This window comes from Salvelinus namaycush, unplaced genomic scaffold (genome assembly GCF_016432855.1).
Source record: "Salvelinus namaycush isolate Seneca unplaced genomic scaffold, SaNama_1.0 Scaffold409, whole genome shotgun sequence".
NCBI lineage: Eukaryota > Metazoa > Chordata > Actinopteri > Salmoniformes > Salmonidae > Salvelinus > Salvelinus namaycush.
The window spans coordinates 157264-184230 of NW_024061097.1; the positions used below are offsets into that span (position 1 = coordinate 157264).

General features: G+C 46.8%; 1 protein-coding gene across 1 annotated transcript in view; it reads left to right on the forward strand.

Annotated features, from left to right (window-relative positions):
- Nucleotides 1–26967, forward strand: part of LOC120041135 (hepatocyte growth factor receptor-like) — a 57452-nt gene that overhangs the window by 26370 nt on the left and 4115 nt on the right. The window contains exons 3-7 of the mRNA XM_038986082.1: nucleotides 15071–15262; nucleotides 19674–19835; nucleotides 20344–20520; nucleotides 23402–23562; nucleotides 24286–24391. Coding sequence (XP_038842010.1) covers nucleotides 15071–15262; nucleotides 19674–19835; nucleotides 20344–20520; nucleotides 23402–23562; nucleotides 24286–24391 — 798 coding nt within the window. The remainder of the gene's footprint in view (nucleotides 1–15070; nucleotides 15263–19673; nucleotides 19836–20343; nucleotides 20521–23401; nucleotides 23563–24285; nucleotides 24392–26967) is intronic.

Here is a 26967-nt window from a genome sequence, read left to right on the forward strand (position 1 = left end):
ATGGTTGATTACTGTACTTCTATATTCCCATCAACCCTGTCTTGTGGATTTGGCCACAGGTTCTCATCCACATCACAATAATGGATGTTTTCATTAGCCAAACATCTTGGGAAGAATCTTAGGGCATGGCGAACCCAGGCCTGACACTGGTCTGCCGTGATGTCATTGCATGCGTCATCCATGGCCTGGAGAAGGGTGGCTTGTTCGTGAGGGCGCCTATCATATACCTTCCACCTCCATGTGGAGAAAAATTCCTCAATCGGGTTAAGGAAAGGAGAGTATGAGGGTAAGTACAGGGTGGTAAATTGTGGATGGGCCTGAAACGATTTGAGCATGGTGGAACCTGACATTATCCCACACAATGACATAGGTGTCGCCATCAGCTCTACAGACCTGATTTAGATCATCAAGGAAGGTTACAAGGAGAGCTGCATTATATGATCCAATACAAGGTCTGCGTCCCACCACACCATCTTCTGATATAGCCGCACACATGGTGATGTTGGCCCCACGTTGTCCAGGTACTTGGATGGTTGCCCGCTGGCCAATGAAATTCCGACCTCTCCTCCTTGTTTTGGCCAGGTTGAAGCCTGCCTCATCCAAAAATAGGAATTTGTGATGGTTTTCACCAGCATCCAGCTCCATCACCCTCTAAAAATACATTTTGCAAAGAGTATTTCTGATTACAATGATGTAGAATTTTTGGGGAATTTTTCACAACGGGCATCTTGAAACTGAACGTACCTGAACATACTCAGTCCTCAGTTGCTTCACTCTGTCTGCATTTCTTTCAAAAGGCACACGGTATAGCTGTTTTAGAGACACCTGGTGCCTTTTCAGCATGTGTGCAATAAATCAAATCAAATCAAATTTATTTATATAGCCCTTTATATAGATTTTTACGCACTACAGTCTCTAGAGTTTACAGAGAATGGTGCGATAAACAAAACACATTCAGTGAGCGGCAGTTCTGTGGGCAAAAACACCTTGTTAATGAGAGAGATCAGAGGAGAATGTCCAGACTCATTCACGCTGACAGAAAGGCCACAAATGCTCAAATAACAGCTGTTTAAAACAGTGGTGTGCAGAAGGGCATCTCTTAACGTACAACACCATGAATAATTCAGGCTGTTGTGGAGGCAAAAGGGGGTCCTACCCAGTACTAGATAGGTGTACCTAATAAAGTGTGTGTACAGTAATGTCAAATCTGAAAACTTGGTCTGGAAAAGTGATAAAGAATGATGATGAAATATTACATCCACAGATAATGTCGTCCAATTGGTTAATGTTCCACGGTATTGGTGTCAATGGATCTCGTTATCCTAAAACTTTCATGATCTAAACATGGAATATTGTCAGTCAGTTTCCTTAATAAAACTATGCGTTAAGAGTAATGCAACAACTACTTATCATTTTGAGCAGTTGTATCAGTTGATAGTTCGATCATTGTAATTAAATGAATAGACAGTCATCTCAGATGTAATGTGTGAATTGCATTTTGAAATGGTAACACTTTGATGTTAAGTTGTGTCATTTTGAACAGGTGATTTTAGTTCAATGAACAAATGATCTTAGCTTTATGTGTATTGTATCCAAGCAATTGGAAAAAGTGTTAGAGTTTTGAAAAACGTGCATTTTGATAATCAGTTGTGAGTTTTGTGTCTAGAGTTTTGAAAAATGACATCAAGGTTCCTGAAATTAGTGCCAAAGTGATTGTAAAAAACTGTAACACCTCGCAGACTATACAAGACATACATATTCACACACCCCATTACAACCCAACCATAGTGCTCCCTGATAAACAATCACACACACACTCACACAAACAAACACACACACACACACACATCAACAAGAGTGGAGCAGGCTGTCACGGGGCAGAGGTGTGTTATTCTAGTGAAAGGGCAGCTGACTGGGTTGAGAGCTTTGCTCCCCCACTCAAGAGATCAGTAATGACAAAGCCTGTGTGTGTGTGTGTGTGTGTGTGTGTGTGTGTGTGTGTGTGTGTGTGTGTGTGTGTGTGTGTGTGTGTGTGTGTGTGTGTGTGTGTGTGTGTGTGTGTGTGTGTGTGTGTGTGTGTTTGCGCGAGCGCTCATGTGTACATTCGTGCATACACGCATATACATGTCATGACTAATAAATAGATGTCTGCCTGCTCTAATCAGTAACCCCCCAGTGTATTTTAGTTATTGAATGAGTGTGTAGCTGTGTGTCTACTATTAGTAGCAACAAGATCCTGGCCGATACATCGGTTCACCGATATTATCAGTCGATATTGGCCTTTTTCCACTATATCAGTATCGGCCGATAATTCAACCGATAACCGATATTCAATAAATGGGATAAAAAAAACGAATCTCATGCTGATCTGAACAGTAGCGGCCTTTATCAGGATGTCATTACTTGTGAGGAGACTCTGTCCAGTGGGTTTGTGAGGAGCCTCTGGCCAGTGGGTTTGTGAGGAGCCTCTAGTTCAGTGGGTTTGTGAGGAGCCTCTAGTTCAGTGGGTTTGTGAGGAGCCTCTAGTTCAGTGGGTTTGTGAGGAGCCTCTAGTTCAGTGGGTTTGTGAGGAGCCTCTATTCAGGGGGTTTGTGAGGAGCCTCTGTCCAGTGGGTTTGTGAGGAGCCTCTAGTTCAGTGGGTTTGTGAGGAGTCTCTGTCCAGTGGGTTTTTGAGGAGCCTCTGTCCAGTGGGTTATTGAGGAGCCTCTATTTCAGTGGGTTTGTGAGGAGCCTCTGTCCAGTGGGTTTGTGAGGAGTCTCTGTCCAGTGGGTTTTTGAGGAGCCTCTGTCCAGTGGGTTTGTGAGGAGCCTCTTGTTCAGTGGGTTTGTGAGTAGCCTCTATTTCAGGTGGTTTGGGAGGAGCCTCTAGTTCAGTTGGTTTGTGAGGAGCTCTCTAGTTCAGTGGGTTTGTGAGGGGCCTCTAGTTCAGTGGGTTTGTGAGGAGCCACTAGTTCAGTGGGTTTGTGAGGAGCCTCTAGTTCAGTGGGTTTGTGAGGAGCCTCTAGTTCAGGGGGTTTGTGAGGAGCTCCTGTCCAGTGTTTTTGTGAGGAGCATCTAGTTCAGTGGGTTTGTGAGGAGCCTCTGTCCAGTGGGTTTGTGAGGAGCTTCTAGTTCAGTGAGTTTGTGAGGAGCCTCTGTCCAGTGGGTTTGTGAGGAGCTTCTGTACAGTGGGTTTGTGAGGAGCCTCTTGTTCAGTGGGTTTGTGAGTAGCCTCTATTTCAGGTGGTTTGGGAGGAGTCTTTAGTTCAGTGGGTTTGTGAGGAGGCTCTGTCCAGTGGGTTTGTGAGGAGCCTCTGTCCAATGGGTTTGTGAGGAGGCTCTGTCCAGTGGGTTTGTGAGGAGGCTCTAGTTCAGTGTGTTTGTGATGAGCCTCTGTTCAGTGTGTTTGTGATGAGCCTCCAGTTCAGTTGGTTTGTGAGGAGCCTCTAGTTCAGTGGGTTTGTGAAGAGCTCTAGTTCAGTGGGTTTGTGAGGAACCTCTGTCCAGTGGGTTTGTGAGGAGCCTCTGTTCAGTGTGTTTGTGATGAGCCTCTAGTTCAGTGGGTTTGTGAGGAGCCTCTAGTTCAGTGGGTTTGTGAGGAGCTCCTGTCCAGTGTTTTTGTGAGGAGCATCTAGTTCAGTGGGTTTGTGAGGAGCCTCTGTCCAGTGGGTTTGTGAGGAGCTTCTAGTTCAGTGGGTTTGTGAGGAGCCTTTGTCCAGTGGGTTTGTGAGGAGCTTCTGTACAGTGGGTTTGTGAGGAGCCTCTTGTTGAGTGGGTTTGTGAGTAGCCTCTATTTCAGGTGGTTTGGGAGGAGTCTTTAGTTCAGTGGGTTTGTGAGGAGGCTCTGTCCAGTGGGTTTGTGAGGAGGCTCTATTTCAGTGGGTTTTTGAGGGGCCTCTAGTTCAGTGGGTTTATGAGGAGCCTCTTTCCAGTGGGTTTGTGAGGAGCCTCTGTCCAATGGGTTTGTGAGGAGGCTCTGTCCATTGGGTTTGTGAGGAGCCTCTAGTTCAGTGTGTTTGTGATGAGCCTCTGTTCAGTGTGTTTGTGATGAGCCTCCAGTTCAGTTGGTTTGTGAGGAGCCTCTAGTTCAGTGGGTTTGTGAGGAGCTCTAGTTCAGTGGGTTTGTGAGGAGCCTCTGTCCAGTGGGTTTGTGAGGATCCTCTGTCCAGTGGGTTTGTGAGGAGCCTTTTTCCAGTTGGTTTGTGAGTAGCCTCTGTCCAGTGGGTTTGTGAGGAGCCTTTTTCCAGTGAGTTTGTGAGGATCCTCTGTCCAGTGGGTTTGTGAGGAGCCTTTTTCCAGTGAGTTTGTGAGGATCCTCTGTCCAGTGGGTTTGTGAGGAGCCTTTTTCCAGTTGGTTTGTGAGGATCCTCTGTCCAGTGGGTTTGTGAGGAGCCTTTTTCCAGTGAGTTTGTGAGGATCCTCTGTCCAGTGGGTTTGTGAGGAGCCTCTGTCCAGTGGGTTTGTGAGGAGCCTCTGTCCAGTGGGTTTGTAAAGGCTTTCTTCCAGGGGTGAAGGAGAGGACCAAAGTGCAGCGCGGCTAGTGTTAAACATGTTTAATACAAGAACAAGTGAAACACTACAAACATACAAAATAACAAATGTGCAAAACCGATACAGACCTATCTGGTGCAGAACACAAACACAGAGACAGGTAACAAACACCCACAAAATCCCAACACAAAACAAGCCTCCTATATATGAGTCTCAATCAGAGACAACGACTACCATCTGTCTCTGATTGAGAACCCACACTAGGCTGACATAGAAACAGACAAACTAGACACACAACATAGAATTCCCACCCAGCTCACGTCCTGACCAACTAAACACATACAAAACAACAGAAAACAGGTCAGGAACGTGACAGGGTTTGTGAGTAGCCTCTGTTCAGTGGGTTTGTGAGGAGCCTCTGTCCAGTGGGTATATGAGGAGCCTCTGTCCAGTGAGTTTGTGAGGAGCCTCTGTCCAGTGGGTTTGTGAGTAGCCTCTGTTCAGTGGGTTTGTGAGGAGCCTCTGTCCAGTGGGTTTGTGAGGAGCCTCTGTCCAGTGGGTTTGTGAGGAGCCTCTGTCCAATGGGTTTGTGAGGAGCCTCTGTCCAGTGGGTTTGTGAGGAGCCTCTGTCCAGTGAGTTTGTGAGGAGCCTCTGTCCAGTGGGTTTGTGAGTAGCCTCTGTTCAGTGGGTTTGTGAGGAGCCTCTGTCCAGTGGGTTTGTGAGTAGCCTCTGTACAGTGGGTTTGTGAGGAGCCTCTAGTTCAGTGGGTTTGTGAGTAGCCTCTATTTCAGGTGGTTTGGGAGGAGGCTTTAGTTCAGTGGGTTTGTGAGGAGGCTCTGTCCAGTGGGTTTGTGAGGAGGCTCTATTTCAGTGGGTTTTTGAGGGGCCTCTAGTTCAGTGGGTTTGTGAGGAGCCTCTTTCCAGTGGGTTTGTGAGGAGGCTCTGTCCAATGGGTTTGTGAGGAGGCTCTGTCCAGTGTGTTTGTGAGGAGCTTCTAGTTCAGTGTGTTTGTGATGAGCCTCTAGTTCAGTTGGTTTGTGAGGAGCCTCTAGTTCAGTGGGTTTGTGAGGAGCTCTAGTTCAGTGGGTTTGTGAGGAACCTCTGTCCAGTAGGTTTGTGAGGAGCCTCTAGTTGAGTGGGTTTGTGAGTAGCCTCTGTCTAGTGGGTTTGTGAGGAGCCTCTAGTTCAGTGGGTTATTGAGGAGCCTCTGTCCAGTGGGTTTGTGAGGAGCCTCTGTCCAGTAGGTTTGTGAGGAGCCTCTAGTTCAGTGGGTTGTGAGGAGCCTCTAGTTCAGTGGGTTTGTGAGGAGCCTCTGGTCCAGTGGGTTTGTGAGGAGCCTCTGTCCAGTGGGTTTGTGAGGAACCTCTAGTTCAGTGGGTTTGTGAGGATCCTCTAGTCCAGTGAGTTTGTGAGGAGCCTCTGTCCAGTGGGTTTGTAGGAGCCTCTAGTTCAGTGGGTTTGTGAGGAGCCTTTTTTTCAGTGGGTTTGTGAGGAGCCTCTGTCCAATGGGTTTGTGAGGAGCCTCTAGTTCAGTGGGTTTGTGAGGAGCCTCTGTCTAGCTGGTTTGTGAGGAGCCTCTAGTTCAGTGGGTTATTGAGGAGCCTCTGTCCAGTGGGTTTGTGAGGAGCCTCTAGTTCAGTGGGTTTGTGAGGAGCCTCTGTCTAGCTGGTTTGTGAGGAGCCTCTAGTTCAGTGGGTTTGTGAGGAGCCTCTGTCCAGTGGGTTTGTGAGGGGCCTCTAGTTCAGTGGGTTTGTGAGGAGCCTTTTTTTCAGTGGGTTTGTGAGGAGCCTCTGTCCAATGGGTTTGTGATGAGCCTCTAGTTCAGTTGGTTTGTGAGGAGCCTCTAATTCAGTGGGTTTGTGAGGAGCTCTAGTTCAGTGGGTTTGTGAGGAACCTCTGTCTAGTGGGTTTGTGAGGAGCCTCTAGTTGAGTGGGTTTGTGAGTAGCCTCTGTCTAGTGGGTTTGTGAGGAGCTCTAGTTCAGTGGGTTTGTGAGGAACCTCTGTCCAGTAGGTTTGTGAGGAGCCTCTAGTTCAGTGGGTTGTGAGGAGCCTCTAGTTCAGTGGGTTTGTGAGGAGCCTCTGGTCCAGTGGGTTTGTGAGGAGCCTCTGTCCAGTGGGTTTGTGAGGAACCTCTAGTTCAGTGGGTTTGTGAGGATCCTCTAGTCCAGTGAGTTTGTGAGGAGCCTCTGTCCAGTGGGTTTGTAGGAGCCTCTAGTTCAGTGGGTTTGTGAGGAGCCTTTTTTTCAGTGGGTTTGTGAGGAGCCTCTGTCCAATGGGTTTGTGAGGAGCCTCTGTCTAGCTGGTTTGTGAGGAGCCTCTAGTTCAGTGGGTTATTGAGGAGCCTCTGTCCAGTGGGTTTGTGAGGAGCCTCTAGTTCAGTGGGTTTGTGAGGAGCCTCTGTCTAGCTGGTTTGTGAGGAGCCTCTAGTTCAGTGGGTTTGTGAGGAGCCTCTGTCCAGTGGGTTTGTGAGGGGCCTCTAGTTCAGTGGGTTTGTGAGGAGCCTTTTTTTCAGTGGGTTTGTGAGGAGCCTCTGTCCAATGGGTTTGTGATGAGCCTCTAGTTCAGTTGGTTTGTGAGGAGCCTCTAATTCAGTGGGTTTGTGAGGAGCTCTAGTTCAGTGGGTTTGTGAGGAACCTCTGTCTAGTGGGTTTGTGAGGAGCCTCTAGTTGAGTGGGTTTGTGAGTAGCCTCTGTCTAGTGGGTTTGTGAGGAGCTCTAGTTCAGTGGGTTTGTGAGGAACCTCTGTCCAGTAGGTTTGTGAGGAGCCTCTAGTTGAGTGGGTTTGTGAGTAGCCTCTGTCTAGTGGGTTTGTGAGGAGCCTCTAGTTCAGTGGGTTATTGAGGAGCCTCTGTCCAGTGGGTTTGTGAGGAGCCTCTGTCCAGTAGGTTTGTGAGGAGCCTCTAGTTCAGTGGGTTGTGAGGAGCCTCTAGTTCAGTGGGTTTGTGAGGAGCCTCTGGTCCAGTGGGTTTGTGAGGAGCCTCTGTCCAGTGGGTTTGTGAGGAACCTCTAGTTCAGTGGGTTTGTGAGGATCCTCTAGTCCAGTGAGTTTGTGAGGAGCCTCTGTCCAGTGGGTTTGTAGGAGCCTCTAGTTCAGTGGGTTTGTGAGGAGCCTTTTTTTCAGTGGGTTTGTGAGGAGCCTCTGTCCAATGGGTTTGTGAGGAGCCTCTAGTTCAGTGGGTTTGTGAGGAGCCTCTGTCTAGCTGGTTTGTGAGGAGCCTCTAGTTCAGTGGGTTATTGAGGAGCCTCTGTCCAGTGGGTTTGTGAGGAGCCTCTAGTTCAGTGGGTTTGTGAGGAGCCTCTGTCTAGCTGGTTTGTGAGGAGCCTCTAGTTCAGTGGGTTTGTGAGGAGCCTCTGTCCAGTGGGTTTGTGAGGGGCCTCTAGTTCAGTGGGTTTGTGAGGAGCCTTTTTTTCAGTGGGTTTGTGAGGAGCCTCTGTCCAATGGGTTTGTGATGAGCCTCTAGTTCAGTTGGTTTGTGAGGAGCCTCTAATTCAGTGGGTTTGTGAGGAGCTCTAGTTCAGTGGGTTTGTGAGGAACCTCTGTCTAGTGGGTTTGTGAGGAGCCTCTAGTTGAGTGGGTTTGTGAGTAGCCTCTGTCTAGTGGGTTTGTGAGGAGCTCTAGTTCAGTGGGTTTGTGAGGAACCTCTGTCCAGTAGGTTTGTGAGGAGCCTCTAGTTCAGTGGGTTGTGAGGAGCCTCTAGTTCAGTGGGTTTGTGAGGAGCCTCTGGTCCAGTGGGTTTGTGAGGAGCCTCTGTCCAGTGGGTTTGTGAGGAACCTCTAGTTCAGTGGGTTTGTGAGGATCCTCTAGTCCAGTGAGTTTGTGAGGAGCCTCTGTCCAGTGGGTTTGTAGGAGCCTCTAGTTCAGTGGGTTTGTGAGGAGCCTTTTTTTCAGTGGGTTTGTGAGGAGCCTCTGTCCAATGGGTTTGTGAGGAGCCTCTAGTTCAGTGGGTTTGTGAGGAGCCTCTGTCTAGCTGGTTTGTGAGGAGCCTCTAGTTCAGTGGGTTATTGAGGAGCCTCTGTCCAGTGGGTTTGTGAGGAGCCTCTAGTTCAGTGGGTTTGTGAGGAGCCTCTGTCTAGCTGGTTTGTGAGGAGCCTCTAGTTCAGTGGGTTTGTGAGGAGCCTCTGTCCAGTGGGTTTGTGAGGGGCCTCTAGTTCAGTGGGTTTGTGAGGAGCCTTTTTTTCAGTGGGTTTGTGAGGAGCCTCTGTCCAATGGGTTTGTGATGAGCCTCTAGTTCAGTTGGTTTGTGAGGAGCCTCTAATTCAGTGGGTTTGTGAGGAGCTCTAGTTCAGTGGGTTTGTGAGGAACCTCTGTCTAGTGGGTTTGTGAGGAGCCTCTAGTTGAGTGGGTTTGTGAGTAGCCTCTGTCTAGTGGGTTTGTGAGGAGCTCTAGTTCAGTGGGTTTGTGAGGAACCTCTGTCCAGTAGGTTTGTGAGGATCCTCTAGTTGAGTGGGTTTGTGAGTAGCCTCTGTCTAGTGGGTTTGTGAGGAGCCTCTAGTTCAGTGGGTTATTGAGGAGCCTCTGTCCAGTGGGTTTGTGAGGAGCCTCTGTCCAGTAGGTTTGTGAGGAGCCTCTAGTTCAGTGGGTTGTGAGGAGCCTCTAGTTCAGTGGGTTTGTGAGGAGCCTCTGGTCCAGTGGGTTTGTGAGGAGCCTCTGTCCAGTGGGTTTGTGAGGAACCTCTAGTTCAGTGGGTTTGTGAGGATCCTCTAGTCCAGTGAGTTTGTGAGGAGCCTCTGTCCAGTGGGTTTGTAGGAGCCTCTAGTTCAGTGGGTTTGTGAGGAGCCTTTTTTTCAGTGGGTTTGTGAGGAGCCTCTGTCCAATGGGTTTGTGAGGAGCCTCTAGTTCAGTGGGTTTGTGAGGAGCCTCTGTCTAGCTGGTTTGTGAGGAGCCTCTAGTTCAGTGGGTTATTGAGGAGCCTCTGTCCAGTGGGTTTGTGAGGAGCCTCTAGTTCAGTGGGTTTGTGAGGAGCCTCTGTCTAGCTGGTTTGTGAGGAGCCTCTAGTTCAGTGGGTTTGTGAGGAGCCTCTGTCCAGTGGGTTTGTGAGGGGCCTCTAGTTCAGTGGGTTTGTGAGGAGCCTTTTTTTCAGTGGGTTTGTGAGGAGCCTCTGTCCAATGGGTTTGTGATGAGCCTCTAGTTCAGTTGGTTTGTGAGGAGCCTCTAATTCAGTGGGTTTGTGAGGAGCTCTAGTTCAGTGGGTTTGTGAGGAACCTCTGTCTAGTGGGTTTGTGAGGAGCCTCTAGTTGAGTGGGTTTGTGAGTAGCCTCTGTCTAGTGGGTTTGTGAGGAGCTCTAGTTCAGTGGGTTTGTGAGGAACCTCTGTCCAGTAGGTTTGTGAGGATCCTCTAGTTGAGTGGGTTTGTGAGTAGCCTCTGTCTAGTGGGTTTGTGAGGAGCCTCTAGTTCAGTGGGTTATTGAGGAGCCTCTGTCCAGTGGGTTTGTGAGGAGCCTCTGTCCAGTAGGTTTGTGAGGAGCCTCTAGTTCAGTGGGTTGTGAGGAGCCTCTAGTTCAGTGGGTTTGTGAGGAGCCTCTGGTCCAGTGGGTTTGTGAGGAGCCTCTGTCCAGTGGGTTTGTGAGGAACCTCTAGTTCAGTGGGTTTGTGAGGATCCTCTAGTCCAGTGAGTTTGTGAGGAGCCTCTGTCCAGTGGGTTTGTAGGAGCCTCTAGTTCAGTGGGTTTGTGAGGAGCCTTTTTTTCAGTGGGTTTGTGAGGAGCCTCTGTCCAATGGGTTTGTGAGGAGCCTCTAGTTCAGTGGGTTTGTGAGGAGCCTCTGTCTAGCTGGTTTGTGAGGAGCCTCTAGTTCAGTGGGTTATTGAGGAGCCTCTGTCCAGTGGGTTTGTGAGGAGCCTCTAGTTCAGTGGGTTTGTGAGGAGCCTCTGTCTAGCTGGTTTGTGAGGAGCCTCTAGTTCAGTGGGTTTGTGAGGAGCCTCTGTCCAGTGGGTTTGTGAGGGGCCTCTAGTTCAGTGGGTTTGTGAGGAGCCTTTTTTTCAGTGGGTTTGTGAGGAGCCTCTGTCCAATGGGTTTGTGATGAGCCTCTAGTTCAGTTGGTTTGTGAGGAGCCTCTAATTCAGTGGGTTTGTGAGGAGCTCTAGTTCAGTGGGTTTGTGAGGAACCTCTGTCTAGTGGGTTTGTGAGGAGCCTCTAGTTGAGTGGGTTTGTGAGTAGCCTCTGTCTAGTGGGTTTGTGAGGAGCCTCTAGTTCAGTGGGTTATTGAGGAGCCTCTGTCCAGTGGGTTTGTGAGGAGCCTCTGTCCAGTGGGTTTGTAGGAGCCTCTAGTTCAGTGGGTTTGTGAGGAGCCTTTTTTTCAGTGGGTTTGTGAGGAGCCTCTGTCCAATGGGTTTGTGAGGAGCCTCTAGTTCAGTGGGTTTGTGAGGAGCCTCTGTCTACTGGGTTTGTGAGGAGCCTCTAGTTCAGTGGGTTATTGAGGAGCCTCTGTCCAGTGGGTTTGTGAGGAGCCTCTGTCCAGTAGGTTTGTGAGGAGCCTCTAGTTCAGTGGGTTGTGAGGAGCCTCTAGTTCAGTGGGTTTGTGAGGAGCCTCTGTCCAGTGGGTTTGTGAGGGGCCTCTAGTTCAGTGGGTTTGTGAGGAGCCTTTTTTTCAGTGGGTTTGTGAGGAGCCTCTGTCCAATGGGTTTGTGAGGAGCCTCTAGTTCAGTGGGTTTGTGAGGAGGCTCTGTCCAGTGTGTCTGCTGTAACGCTGTAAGTGGGGCCTGGCCCTGAGGGTCAGAGTGAGAGTTTAATAGGACATTAGGCCTCTCTATCAGATCCTCTTACACACCCCTCTTGACTCTGGCAGGCCTCATACACACACACACACACACACACACACACACACACACACACACACACACACACACACACACACACACACACACACACACACACACACACACACACACACACACACACACACACACTCCCAGGGTCTGTCAGGCTCTGCAGAGCAGCTCAATACGACACAGAGCTGGTGTAACCGTAGTAACCCTATCGCCTGGCCGTTGTGTTGCAGACAATGGGTGGTGGTTAAGTGTGGGGCAAAAGGTGTCTCACGTATCCCTCATATATCCCCCCTTCTCCTGTTTTACTGAACAAAAACACCTTCATAAAACTTGGGAATGGATGTCGGAGAGCAGAAAGCAGTTTGAAAGTTTGCCTTGAAATGTAACCTACGACTTGGAATCAGATAGAGAAAGAAAGACAGAAAGAAAAAGACAGCAGGAAACCAAAACATAGGTGTTACCTCACTGAGGAAATCGATTGCCATGACAACAAGGTGACTATAGTCTTCAAGGCGATTGGCTGGCTCCGTGTCAAAGCAAAGCCCTAGGTCTCTTGGATAATAGCAACGGGGCTTCAAACACACCCTCGTCAAAACACCCTTCCGCTGTCCAACCTCACCAGTATTTAGTTATCTTGATCCTCAGCGTCACCTTCACAGAGTTCCATGGAATGTTCCAGAACCCTGGCTCTTTCTTCTTCTATCCCTGCTATTGGTCAGAGTTGCTTTTACAAACACTCCATAGGACCCTGTTTGTTTGCTATCAAAATAATTGTCCCTGGACTTGTTTTTGGAGCGGTTATGTGGTAATCTCCATGGTGTCCTGGCTCGATGACGTCTCAATCTCAGGGACTAGTAAGAGAGAGAGAGGGCCCAGACTTTGGACCGGTTCCCTTGTACTCTCATGTGGTCTCCTTGCGTAAGGCCAGTATCTAGACGTGCGGACAGCGGGAGTTATGATGGATCAATGTTGCTGCCCTGGGATTTCTGTGAAGAAGTATGTACACACACACACACACACACATCATCTGTCCCACACACACACTCTATATCACCCACCTGACCTTTTTTCACTCTAAGTATTCAGTCCTCTCTCTCCCTATTCAGACGTCAGTCCTGATCTATCTGTCCTGGATCACATCAGATATTATTTCTCCTCTTATGAATGATGAGGTTGTTATAGAATGAATCAACTCCAGCCTGACAGCTCAGCACCGCTGGCTCTCTGCAGTACAGCTGTGGCTTTTGGCACTACGTACATCCAGATATTTTGAGGCTTGTTGGTTGAGGCTTGTTGGTTTTTATCCATGGATTTCTTTTTGCAGTTATGTCTCTATCTAGTCTACACTTGCTATAGCCTTGGCTCTAGTTATAGCCTATCCAACCTGGTTTGGCTTCTGATAGATACAGTGTACTACTACAGTTTATACTACTACTACTACAGTTTATACTACTTCTACAGTTTATACTACTATTACAGTTTATACTTCTACTACTACAGTTTATACTACTTCTACAGTTTATACTACTGCTACAGTTTATACTACTATAGTTTATACTACTACAGTTTATACTACTACAGTTTATACTACTACTACAGTTTATACTACTACTACTACTGCCGTTTATACTACTACTACAGTTTATACTTCTACTACAGTTTATACTACTACAGTTTATACTTCTACTACAGTTTATACTACTACTACTACTACTACAGTTTATACTACTACTACAGTTTATACTTCTACTACAGTTTATACTTCTACTACAGTTTATACTACTACAGTTTATACTACTACTACTACTACTACAGTTTATACTACTACTACAGTTTATACTTCTACTACAGTTTATATTACTACAGTTTATACTTCTACAACAGTTTATACCACTACAGTTTATACGTCTACTACAGTTTATACTACTACAGTTTATACTTCTACAGTTTATACTATTACTACAGTTTATACTACTACTACAGTTTATACTTCTACAACAGGTTATACTACTACAGTTTATACTACTACAGTTTATACTTCTACAGTTTATACTTCTACTACAGTTTATACTACTACAGTTTATACTTCTACAGTTTATACTACTACTACAGTTTATACTACTACAGTTTATACTAATACAACAGTTTATACGTCTACTACAGTTTATACTACTACAGTTTATACGTCTACTACAGTTTATACTACTACAGTTTATACTTCTACAGTTTATACTACTACTACAGTTTATACTTCTACAGTTTATACTACTACTACAGTTTATACTTCTACAGTTTATACTACTACTACAGTTTATACTACTACAGTTTATACTAATACAACAGTTTATACGTCTACTACAGTTTATACTACTACAGTTTATACTAATACAATAGTTTATACTACTACTACAGTTTATACTACTACAGTTTATACTACTACTACAGTTTATACTACTACAGTTTATACTAATACAGTTTATACTAATACAGTTTATACGTCTACTACAGTTTATACTACTACAGTTTGTTTGACTAACAGCCAGGACTCTCTTTTCACCTTGGAGCTGAGCTAGCCTGTAATGGTCTACTCTACTTTGTAATGGCTGCTGAAGAAAAGCTGCTTTCTTGATTTATTACTTTCCAATTGTTCTCCTCAGCTTCTAAGCTCTCATTTGAGATTTGCCTGAGAAATGTTAGTGACATAGTCCTTACATGCAGCACTTGATGTAGAGAGAGTGTCTCTTTTGGTGGTTCTGGTTAGTTAATTAGCTGTCCATCCCTGATACACAGCTGCCATCAGTCAGTGTGGTTGGGTTGGAGCAACAAACTGTAGAGTGATCTGATGGGTTTTAAGAGAATTTGAAAGACCTTATCCCCTGGACCTACATCATTGTATGAACTACTCCCTCTCCCTCTCCCTCTCTCCCTCTCTCCCTCTCTCCCTCTCTCTCTTTACTCAGCTCTCTGTAGTCTGTACCCAGCACCTTAATCTCTGTAGCTGGCCCTGCCTGTTTAGTCACGGCCCCCCACGTGCCAGCCTCGGGTTTTGTTAATTATTGATGGCCGACTGGGGGGGCCGGGGTGTGTAATGGTAGGAGCCTTGAGAGCTTGACCATCCGGGGCCTGGGGAACGTTGTCAGCTTCAATGGCTGGTGACCTCTGATGATTCTTCAGAGGGTCAGAATAATGGTTTAATGATAATGACTTAGGTAACTTCTAGAGGTAGTTGGTGTTCAAAGTGGGATTTTTAGAGAGAGTGGTCAAGTGACAACATGCATAGGGCTGCCTGTGCCAAACAGTGTGCAGTTGAACAAACCCACGTAAAGTTTGTGAAAAATAGGTCTGTGTGAAGAAGTCTTGTATGTCTGTTGGGTGAGATAGAGAGAGGGAGACAAAGAGGGAGAGAGAAAGAGAAAAGGAGAGAGAGAACAGTGCAAGTGTGTAACGTCATGGCAGCCGCACCAGCACGCATTTCGTTGTGTTTCCCATGAGTTCCTGCCATGCGTGATGATCTCCTAAACACACACACTGTGCCAGCCACAGTGGGTCACAACTGAGCTCTCAGTTACAAGCAGGGTCTGATGAAAGAGCAGATGAGGGGGCATAGCAAGCCCAGCTCTGCCCCTCTCTCCATCCCTCTTCCTCTCCCTTCCCGGTTACCCACATCTGGCAGGGGCAGGAGGGCATGTACTGTAGCTCATAGGATAATGGCTGTTTTATCAGTTGAGACGTTAAAAACAGTGTGGATGTATATGACGTCTTTCATGTAACATTAATGTGATACATGTGGTGTATCTTCTACTGTATGTTACCTGTCTTCCTCTCCACCCAGAGTTCCTCAGACGACTCGTTTGGCTGTGGGAAGCACGGGGAGGGATACCGTCTGGAAGTGACCACCCCAATGACCAGACTGGACTACTTCAGCGGTCAGTTCAGCAAAGTCCTGCTCACCTCCATTGCCGTGGCAACCGCCCAGGAACAGACCGTGGCCAGCCTGGGCACCACAGATGGACGCCTCATACAGGTCGGGGACACCAAGGGTGATACTGTAATACTTTAAGAAAATAAGCTTTATAATGCATTTATAGCATGAATGACCCCTTAAAACGCCCTTATGAAGGGTTATGTATTTTATCTGGGCCCTGGAGACACTGGGGGCCTGGAGAAGGGGTCGACTATTACTGGGTGATATTCATTTGTTCAAAATGGTTTGGGCTGAAGATGCATGAACAGCAAGGTATTGAGCGTTTAACCTGGTTACCTAACCTAACAACCGTATCCACCGCTGTGGCCCTTACTCCTGAGTGTACACTGAAGCCCTACAGAAACCTGCACAACATAATCTCCGCTGCCTGTCAGTGCGGTTGCCAGGCTGCACTGTTTCCCTTTCTCATTGTGCATGTAAATGGGGCAGGATGTTGGTACGTGACCAGTAAAACCAGCCATTTTGGGGACACAGCATGCTGAGACACAGGTGGCAACCAGTACAGAGGCAAGTTGGAGGGGGGGGCTTCCTTCCTGTTTGCTCAACACATGACCCCCAACCTTGCCTCTCCATGCTTCCACAAACCCTGCTGCTGCATTCCACCGAGTTCTACCATCTGAGCAAACACAACATGGCTGGTTTTGCCTATCAATGACATGTACAGCCAACGGTGGATTTCACTTTCCCATGTCGTGTGTGTTTGTGTCTGTCTGTCAGTAGACCTGCAGACCTGCTCCTCTCTCAGCAGCTGTCTCTCTGTCTCCTATAGACGGGATGAACTCAGTGTTTCAGTGTATCCTAGTCCCAGATCAACCAACATCCACCCTGTTTACATGCACAATGCATTGGCCGTGACAATGACCATAGAAGTTGGCAACACAGCCCGAAAATATCTGGGATCAGGCTAGGTTCAGTCAGGTCAGATAGAAGTGGAACACCAAGGGCCTCCCGAGTGGCGCAGCGGTCTAAGGCACTACAGCCCCGGGTTCGATCCCAGGCTGCGTCACAGCCGGCAGTGACCGGGAGACCCATGAGGCGGCGCACAATTGGCAAAGCGTTGTCTGGGTTAGGGGATGGTTTGGCCGGCCAGGATTTCCTTGTCTCATCGTGCTCTAGTGACTCCTTGTGGTGGGCCGGGCCACCTGCAAGCTGACTTTGGTCGTCAGTTGGATGGTGTTTCCTCCAACACATTGGTGCGGCTGGCTTCCGGGTTAAGCGTGCAGTGTGTCAAGAATTAGTGCGGCTTGGCAGGGTCGTGTTTCAGAGGACGCATGGCTCTCGACCTTCACCTTTCCCGAGTCCGTAGGGGACTACCAATTGGATACCACGAAATTGGGGGGTAAAATACAAATAAGAAGTGGAACACCACTGATAAGAGCTTTTGGAGTGTTCTGTCTTGCATGTTCCTTTAAATGAACCCTTCTGGTCTCTAAAACTCCCCCTGATGGTGTTTTATAAATACGGTCCAAAAACGGTGTTCAAAAAAGTTATGGAAGAACGACGAGAACGGGGGAAAAGGCGGCGACAGCTGCGCGGGAAGCAGGGTTATGAGCCGAACGGCCCGTTAATGGTGAGCGCCGAGCTTCGATGACACGTTCTCTCTCTCTCTTTCTGCAGAGTGCCCGCAGCTGTTGGCATGTTTTTTTCTCTCTTTTTTTGTTGTTGGTGAAATTTCTAACCTCATTGTCTCAGGACATGGCTCTGGGAAGGAGAGAGCGGGAGAACAGCTGTCCTGAGAGAAGGGTGCAGAGGGCCTCATGGAGGGAGAGAGAGAGAGAGAGATGGAGGAAGAGAGAGAGGCAGGGAGGAAGAGAGCAAGAGGAGGCATGGAGAAGTGAAGGGAGGGAAGGAGAGATAAAGGGGGAAAGATGGAGAAAAAGGCAAAGGGGAAAAAATAGGGAGGAATAGAGGTTGAAAGATTGCTTCTAGCTTATTAGAATCCTAGGAAAGACTTCTGTCAACTGCCTTTCTTTCTGTTTACCCTTTGTTCCCAGAGAAAAATGCTCTTAGCACCGAGGGAGAGAGAGAAAGAGAGAGGGAAGGTGACAGAGAGAAAGAGAGAGGGAAGGTGACAGAGAGAAAGAGAGAGGGAAGGTGAAAGAGAGAAAGAGAGAGGGAAGGTGACAGAGAGAAAGAGAGAGGGAAGGTGACAGAGAGAAAGAGAGAGTGCACTGTAGTCTGTCCCCGAGGTCTCTCATTCTGGCTCAGGAAGTCTGTGGTTCAGTATCACTGTGGGAATAACACAGTGGTTGTGTTTATAGGCTTACTTCCTCTGGCTAATACAATAAGCTGTAATTCACACCACTATCATCTCTGGAGAGAGAGAGACTAGGACTGTTATATGGGGGACGTCCCCAGTGGAAAGCAACACATACACATTATCCCCACTGTTACAGGCCACTGAGGACAGAGTTGCCCCTTCAGAAAAATAGCGGTCCCTGAGACCGGAGACGTGTCATTCATTGATATGACATTTGTTCAACTTTATTTAAACAGTGCCTAAACACTGCAGGAAGCTTACCTGCACTCAAGCAAGCAACACTTTGCAGTCACACACCTGGCTAAGGGCCAGTCAATAAAGAGAAAGGGGGGATAGATGGAGAGGGGAGTGATAAAGTAGATGATGTAACCAGAGCATTCCTTAGTCAACCAGGACATAACCACACTCCATTACAGCCCACTGTTACTGTTATGTTTCACCCCAACCCAACTGGTTCTGAGCTCCAAGCCTGTAATTGCAGCCTAATCACACATGATGAATGTTACTCCAGGTGTACACTACACTGTATCTGTGTGTAGGAGTGTGTGTGTGTGTATGCATCTATGTGTGCCTGCCTGCCTGCCTGGCTGCCTGTGTGCCTGCCTGCCTGTCTGCCTGCGTGTGTGCCTGCCTGCCTGGCTGCCTGCGTGTGTGCCTGCCTGCCTGCCTGTCTGCCTGCGTGTGTGCCTGCCTGCCTGGCTGCCTGTGTGCCTGCCTGCCTGTCTGCCTGCGTGTGTGCCTGCCTGCCTGCTGCGTGTGTGCCTGCCTGCCTGCCTGTCTGCCTGCGTGTGTGCCTGCCTGCCTGGCTGCCTGCGTGTGTGCCTGCCTGCCTGCCTGCCTGTCTGCCTGCGTGTGTGCCTGCCTGCCTGCCTGCCTGCGTGTGTGCCTGCCTGCCTGTCTGCCTGCGTGTGTGCCTGCCTGCCTGTCTGCCTGCGTGTGTGCCTGCCTGCCTGCCTGCCTGACTGTGTGTGTAGATTAGTAAGACGTCTGAAACACCTCCTGACATGTCCAGGTATACAGTGCTCTTGTGCTGTTCTCTCTGCCTGCAGGCGATGTCTTTTGTCCCTCTGTCTCCCTGTAGCTCCCTCCACCTCCACCTCCACCCAATCTGTCATCTCACCCTCAATAGAGCAGCATTAGTTATTACCCTGCACACAGTAGCAGGAGTGGCCCAATGGGCCCATACAATGCCAATGGAAAAAAACTCCCAAAAGCTCTCATTTTCAGCTGTGCCCAATAGAGGCGTTACTTTACATGTGAAGTCAAATGTAATTCAGTGTTACTGTGTTATTAGCTCCTTCTCTGTAACGACAAGATACCCGGGTCAACACCACAATATACCCTGGTCAACACCACAATATACCCTGGTCAACACCACAATATACCCTGGTCAAACCACAATATACCCTGGTCAACACCACAATATATCCTGGTCAACACCACAATATACCCTGGTCAACACCACAATATACCCTGGTCAACACCACAATTAACCCTGGTCAACACCACAATATACCCTGGTCAACACCACAATATACCCTGGTCAACACCACAATTAACCCTGGTCAACACCACAGATACCCTGGTCAACACCACAATATACCCTGGTCAACACCACAATTAACCCTGGTCAACACCACAGATACCCTGGTCAACACCACAATATACCCTGGTCAACACCACAAGAGACCCTGGTCAACACCACAATATACCCTGGTCAACACCACAAAATACCCCGATCAACACCACAATTAACCCCGGTCAACACCATAAGATACTCTGGTCAACACCACAAGTTACCCTGGTCAACATCACAAGATACCCTGGTCAACACCACAAGATTCCATGACGTTACCCCTTTCTGTCCCCGTTCTATTCTATTGCAACCTTCAATCTTGTACAGCATATATTAGAAGAAACAACAGCAGATTTGCTCAGCACTAAAGAGTCCTATCAAATCCCCATGCCCAGTTCACGTTGACTGAAAACACCAGCAACCACAACAAAGAAACAGTGAATTCAAATACCATGCCAAGTACAGTACCCCACAGTGCATTTCTACATCATTACATTGACCTATTATTAATAACGTGAGGTACGTGTGGCATCTCCGGTAGACAGGGCTGTTTTTCACATTAGGTGGTGTAACTTTGTGTTTTACTGACCTGGCCTGGCCTCTGTCTTCCCCAGGTGGTCGTTTCCCGTTCCAAACGCAGCACGCCCCACGTGGACTTCCGCCTGGACCCCTCACGCTGTGTTTCCCCCGAGGTGGCACTCCTGTTCCCACAGGGCCACACTGGCTCTCCACAGCGCAGCCAGGATGGCTCCCTATTGTTGGTGACAGGAAATAAGGTGAATAGAGAGCAGACTCTCTCACACACACACACACACACATGCATGTACATACTCTATGGAGACACACACACTAACACTAAGACACGTAGTGTATAATGACACACTCAAAGACACACACACACTGTATTATAATCAGAACTCAGGCATTCTTCACATTACTGGTATGATGGAAACAACAGCCGCCTGGCACTGAGACACAGTGTTCAACATGGACCAGAGCCAACAGATGATTGGAAACAATGTCCTGAGAGCTTGACGTCAATGTCCTACAAATGCCCAGCCAACAGTTCAAAGTGAATGTTTTCCCGTATGCCTATTGATCAGAGAGAAAAACCCACCATGTATGACAGAGGTACATCACAGTATGTGGTTTATTTAGCAAATACTTTTATCCAAAGTGACTTACAGTTAGTTATGTGATCAATGCTGGAATCAAACTTGGAATCAAACCTGTTTAGCGGTGTGTTGTGTCTGTATTCTGATTGGTTGTCCTGTGTGCCCCCAGATCACCAAGGTGCCTCTGATTGGTCCTGGCTGTGAGCAGCAGTGGACGTGTAGTTCCTGCCTGCTGGCGCCGGGGTTTATGGGATGTGGCTGGTGTGAAGGCCGTTGCACCAGGTTGGCCCAGTGTCACCCAACCTCCCTCTGGACCCAGGACTCCTGCCCTCCCATCATCACCATGGTAACTAGCCAGTTCAAGTTCAAAAAGCTTTATTGTCCATAAACACAACATTTCCTAATGGTATTACCCCACACCTTGATGTCCTACCTTCTGACCAAAACACTTGGACTGTTGTTGTTCTGGTCTTTATTGTGACAGTCCATACTGTGAGAACACTGGAACTGTTGTTATGGTTATTATTGTTACAGTCCATTCAGTGAGAACACTGGAACTGTTGTTATGGTTATTATTGTTACAGTCCATTCAGTGAGAACACTGGAATTGTTGTTATGGTCTTTATTGTTACAGTCCATACTGTGAGAACACTGGAATTGTTGTTGTTTTGGTCTTCATTGTGACAGTCCATACTGTGAGAACACTGGAATTGTTGTTGTTTTGGTCTTCATTGTGACAGTCCATACTGTGAGAACACTGGAATTGTTGTTGTTTTGTTCTTTATTGTGACAGTCCATACTGTGAGAACACTGGAACTGTTGTTATGGTCTTTATTGTGACAGTCCATACTGTGAGAACACTGGAACTGTTGTTGTTTTGGTCTTTATTGTGACAGTCCATACTGTGAGAACACTGGAACTGTTGTTGTTTTGGTCTTTATTGTGACAGTCCATACTGTGAGAACACTGGAACTGTTGTTATGGTTTTTATTGTTACAGTCCATTCAGTGAGAACACTGGAATTGTTGTTATGGTTTTTATTGTTACAGTCCATTCAGTGAGAACACTGGAACTGTTGTTATGGTTATTATTGTTACAGTCCATTCAGTGAGAACACTGGAACTGTTGTTATGGTTATTATTGTTACAGTCCATTCAGTGAGAACACTGGAACTGTTGTTATGGTTTTTATTGTTACAGTCCATTCAGTGAGAACACTGGAACTGTTGTTATGGTCTTTATTGTGACAGTCCATACTGTGAGAACACTGGAACTGTTGTTATGGTTTTTATTGTGACAGTCCATACTGTGAGAACACTGGAATTGTTGTTATGGTCTTTATTGTTACAGTCCATACTGTGAGAACACTGGAACTGTTGTTTTGGTCTTTATTGTGACAGTCTATACTGTGAGAACACTGGAATTGTTGTTGTTTTGGTCTTCATTGTGACAGTCCATACTGTGAGAACACTGGAACTGTTGTTTTGGTCTTTATTGTGACAGTCTATACTGTGAGAACACTGGAATTGTTGTTGTTTTGTTCTTTATTGTGACAGTCCATACTGTGAGAACACTGGAATTGTTGTTGTTTTGGTCTTTATTGTGACAGTCCATACTGTGAGAACACTGGAATTGTTGTTGTTTTGGTCTTTATTGTGACAGTCCATACTGTGAGAACACTGGAATTGTTGTTGTTTTGGTCTTTATTGTGACAGTCCATACTGTGAGAACACTGGAATTGTTGTTGTTTTGTTCTTTATTGTGACAGTCCATACTGTGAGAACACTGGAATTGTTGTTGTTTTGGTCTTTATTGTGACAGTCCATACTGTGAGAACACTGGAACTGTTGTTGTTTTGTTCTTTATTGTGACAGTCCATACTGTGAGAACACTGGAATTGTTGTTGTTTTGGTCTTTATTGTGACAGTCCATACTGTGAGAACACTGGAATTGTTGTTGTTTTGGTCTTTATTGTGACAGTCCATACTGTGAGAACACTGGAATTGTTGTTGTTTTGGTCTTTATTGTGACAGTCCATACTGTGAGAACACTGGAATTGTTGTTGTTTTGTTCTTTATTGTGACAGTCCATACTGTGAGAACACTGGAATTGTTGTTGTTTTGGTCTTTATTGTGACAGTCCATACTGTGAGAACACTGGAATTGTTGTTGTTTTGGTCTTTATTGTGACAGTCCATACTGTGAGAACACTGGAATTGTTGTTGTTTTGGTCTTTATTGTGACAGTCCATACTGTGAGAACACTGGAATTGTTGTTGTTTTGGTCTTTATTGTGACAGTCCATACTGTGAGAACACTGGAATTGTTGTTGTTTTGTTCTTTATTGTGACAGTCCATACTGTGAGAACACTGGAATTGTTGTTATGGTCTTTATTGTGACAGTCCATACTGTGAGAACACTGGAATTGTTGTTGTTTTGTTCTTTATTGTGACAGTCCATACTGTGAGAACACTGGAATTGTTGTTGTTTTGTTCTTTATTGTGACAGTCCATACTGTGAGAACACTGGAATTGTTGTTGTTTTGTTCTTTATTGTGACAGTCCATTCCGTGAGAATGTAACGGATGTGAAATGGCTAGCTAGTTAGCGGGTACGCGCTAGTAGCATTTCAATCAGTTACGTCACTTGCTCTGAAACCTAGAAGTAGGGTTGCACCTTGCTCTGCAAGGGCCGCGGCTTTTGTGGAGCGATGGGTAACGACGCTTCGTGGGTGTCAGTTGTTGATGTGTGCAGAGGGTCCCTGGTTCGCGCCCGTGTCGGGGCGAGGGGACGGTTTAAAGTTATACTGTTACAAGAACACTGGAATTGTTGTTATGGTCTTTATTGTGACAGTCCATACTGTGACAGTGTCTACATGGACAAAGACAAGCAGACAGTGACTAGTGTCATCTGAGGATATGTCTTATTGAATGTGTCATATACCCTTTTGACAAGTACAAAGCTCCCACCAGTAACCTGGGTACATGGCAAAGACTCAGCAGGGTTTGGCTGTGAAAACGCCAGTCATGCTTTTACTGGAGAGTTTGTAAGAGACTCCTTCCTCTATTGTTGTTTGAAGGATAGTTTGAAGTTTGTTTGCCTGGTTGCCTGTCTTTTCTAGTGTCAGTTTTTTACACTTGTTTTTTAATACCAGCACCTGGATCTAGACAGGGTTTTCTCTTTCTGTGTTGTTTGAAGGTTGCTTGAGTGTTGTTGTTCTTTTTGGGTAGATCTCCCCAGCCAATGGCCCCCTGGGAGGAGACACCAAGGTGACGGTGTGTGGGAGGAACTTTGGCTTCAACAAGACAGAGAGGTTTGACCATACGCTCATCAGCCTGAACCTGGCCGGAGCACCATGTAAACTTCTGAAACGAGAGAGCAACAGTTACAGGTGAGAGAGGACGCACAGGGAGGATTTGTGTGTGTGCACATGCATGAGTGTGTGTGTGTGTGTGTGTGTGTGTGTGTGTGTGTGTGTGTGTGTGTGTGTGTGTGTGTGTGTGTGTGTGTGTGTGTGTGTGTGTGTGTGTGTGTGTGTGTGTGTGTGTGTGTGTGTGTGTGTGTGTGCGCGTGCGTGCATGGATGGATGGGAGTACTGTATGTTCATGTGTTAGGATAAGGGTTAGAGGGTTAAACAGTTGAATGAAGAATGTTAAGGAAAGGGCGCCATGGAATGAGAACTCCAAGCGCCAAGGCGTTCCAGCATTCCTGACTCGCATTCTGCTCATGACTTCAATAAGTGTTACATTAGTGGGAGAATGGCTGCGTACAGAATTTCACTCTTCCTAGTCCAAGAGGCCATGCCAGATAGCAGCGTTTAACTCAAAGACCCTTGTGCCCCAAACATCCCCCATGTCATAGTCAACTCATTGTATAGAAGATTGAAAAACACCCCCCTGAAAGATGGCTTCATTGTGTTTTATTGCTGCGTAGTAGCGATATCGTCAAATTAGGTTAAACTCTTGCTTACTCCAGCCAGAGTGAGCATACAAGTTTTCTTTTTAGCCTTCTTGGTCCTCTTTTGTGGGATAAATATTTTTTTGTTGAATTGTGTGTGTTTGTGTGTGTGCACGTCTCTCTGTGTGTCCGTGTGTGTTTGTGTGTGTGTGTGTAGGTTGGTGTGTGCTCCAGTGTCTCCTGTGAACTCGTCTCAGGCTAGCAATGTGGTGAAGGTTCACAGTGGAAAGGAGATGGCCCAACAACAGGGCTTCACCTTCGTGGTAAGCACTAAATACTGTCTCCACTCACAATCACAATATGAACTCAGTGACAGTAGTCTTAACCCTGGTCCTGGAGAGCTACAATGTGTGCAGGCTTTGATTCTCCTTCTGTATCTCTCCAACCTCAGTTGGTGAACAATATCATAGACACTGTAGGTACAGTATGTCAGATGGTTGGACAGATTGATGTACAGTAGGCTTTTCCTGCAGTCAAATTACCAAATTGCCCTTTGCTGCAATTTATTATTATTATAATATATTTTTTAAACTTTTACACGTTTTTCCCCCCAACTTTGTGGTATCCAATTGGTAGTGACAGTCTTGTCTCATCGCTGCAACTCCCGTACGGACACGGAAGAGGAGAAGGTCGAGAGCCATGCATCCTCCGAAACACAACCCAACCAAGCCGCACTGCTTCTTGACACGAAGCAAGCCACACCAATGTGATGGAGGAAACACCGTACACCTGGCGACCGTGTCAGCGTGCATGCGCCCGGCCCACCACAGGAGTCGCTAGAGAGCGATGGGACAAGGACATCCCTGCCGGCCAAATCCTCCCCTAACCCAGACAACGCTGGGCCAATTGTGTCTGGACTCGAACCAATTGTGTCTGGACTCGAACCAAGATCTCTAGTGGCACAGCTAGCAAATGTGATGCAGTGCCTTAGACCACTGCACCACTCAGGAGAACCCCCCTTTGCTGCTATAACAGTCTCCACTCTTCTGGGAAGACTTTCCACTAGACGTTGGAACATTGCTGAGGGGATTTACTTCCATTCAGCCACAAGAGCATTAGTGAGTTCGGGCACTGATGTTGAGCGATTAGGCCTGGCTCGATGTCGGCGTTCCAATTCATCCCAAAGGGGTTGAGGTCAGGACTCTGTGCAGGCCAGTCACCGATCTCGACAAACCATTTCAATATGGACCTAGCTTTGTGCACGGGGGCATTGTCATGCTGAAACAGGAAAGGGCCTTCCCCAAACTGTTGCCACACAGTTGGAAGCACAGCATCGTCTAGAATGTCATTGTACTCTGTAGCGTTAAGATTTCCCTTCACTGGAACTAAGGGGCCTAGCCCGAACCATGAAAAACAGCCCCAGACCATTATTCCTCCTCCATCAAACTTGGTGTTCTCCTGGCATCCGCCAAACCCAGATTTGCCCGTCGGACTGCCAGATGGTGAAACATGATCACGCCAGAGAACATGTTTGGCGGCGAGCTTTATAACACTCCAGCTGACGCTTGGCATTGCGCATAGGGCTTGGCAGTATACGGTATTTTATGATATACCGGTATTGATGCACGGACCGGTTTGGGTTTTTACTTTACCTTTTATAACGGTATTTGAATGTTTGGTTTGTTAAATGGGATACGCTGTGTGTAACGTCCATTTTTGTAGTTTACTTCGCTACTTGAGTCAGCTCTCCCCCGCTCTCTCTCCATGCCGCTTTCCACACATACCTAGCCCCGCACCCTGTCACTCAATTTGTTGTTCCTCGACCAGGAAACACTTGTGTTCAGTCTGCATGGTCAATGCAGCACATGCAACAATGTTGATGACAACGATGCTGTTTTCACTTTGCTTCTTAATATAAATCCACAAGCATTCTATGATTACACAATTAGTTTATGTTTATTACATCTGCAAACAGCTATTTTGTATTTTCTTAGCAAGTTGGGCCTAAATCTTGTTCGCCGCTAACGCTAATTTCTAATGCTGATTGCTAATAGCTAATGCTAATCACTAGCTAGCTAATAAATGTACTGAGTCAGAGCAAACATAATTAGCTATACAGCCTGATAATACCAGTGATGGTGTAGACCTAAATCAGCATGTTGTTTGTGCCACAGTAGCGTTTAAATTAATGAGGAATACACAAAGCAAGAATTAAGTAGCTAAGAGAAAACATTAAATGAAGCCAAAGGTTAGAGGGTCACCTAGGAAACACTTATCAACACTTTGGTTCCTACCCTGTCACAATAACTTCTCCCTGGCATTTTCATTCGTTGTCATGTCAAACAATACTGTATTCAAAGTGCCCACTATTAAATTCTAACTATAGAATTAGAATAATCATTATATTTCCATGATTCCAACAGTTCACCCAAATGTTTTGCTCTAAATCGCTAGGCCAAATCGCAATTGCAATATTTGATAAAAAATAAGTCCTAGATTGTTTGCCCATATCGTGCAGCTCTACGTGGCAGTGTTGAAATTATCTCCAATGAGTGCAGGAAATGTAGAAATTATTTTGGGTTGTAGTTGAACAGTATACAGCCAGATTGGAGAAAGACCCATTGAAATTACTTGGAATGTATGTGTAGCCACTCTAGGGTCACGTACTTTTATTATTCAAAAACATAAAATACCGTCATACCATCCATTTTTTTTTTATAGCGTGATACGATATTTTTCCCATATCGCCCAGCCCTAATTGCACGTGGTGATCTTAGGCTTGTGTGCGGCTGCTCGTCCATGGAAACCCATTTCATAAAGCTCCTGACAAACAGTTATTGTGCTGACATTGCTTCCAGAGGCAGTTTGGAACTTGGTAGTGAGTGTTGCAACTGAGGAC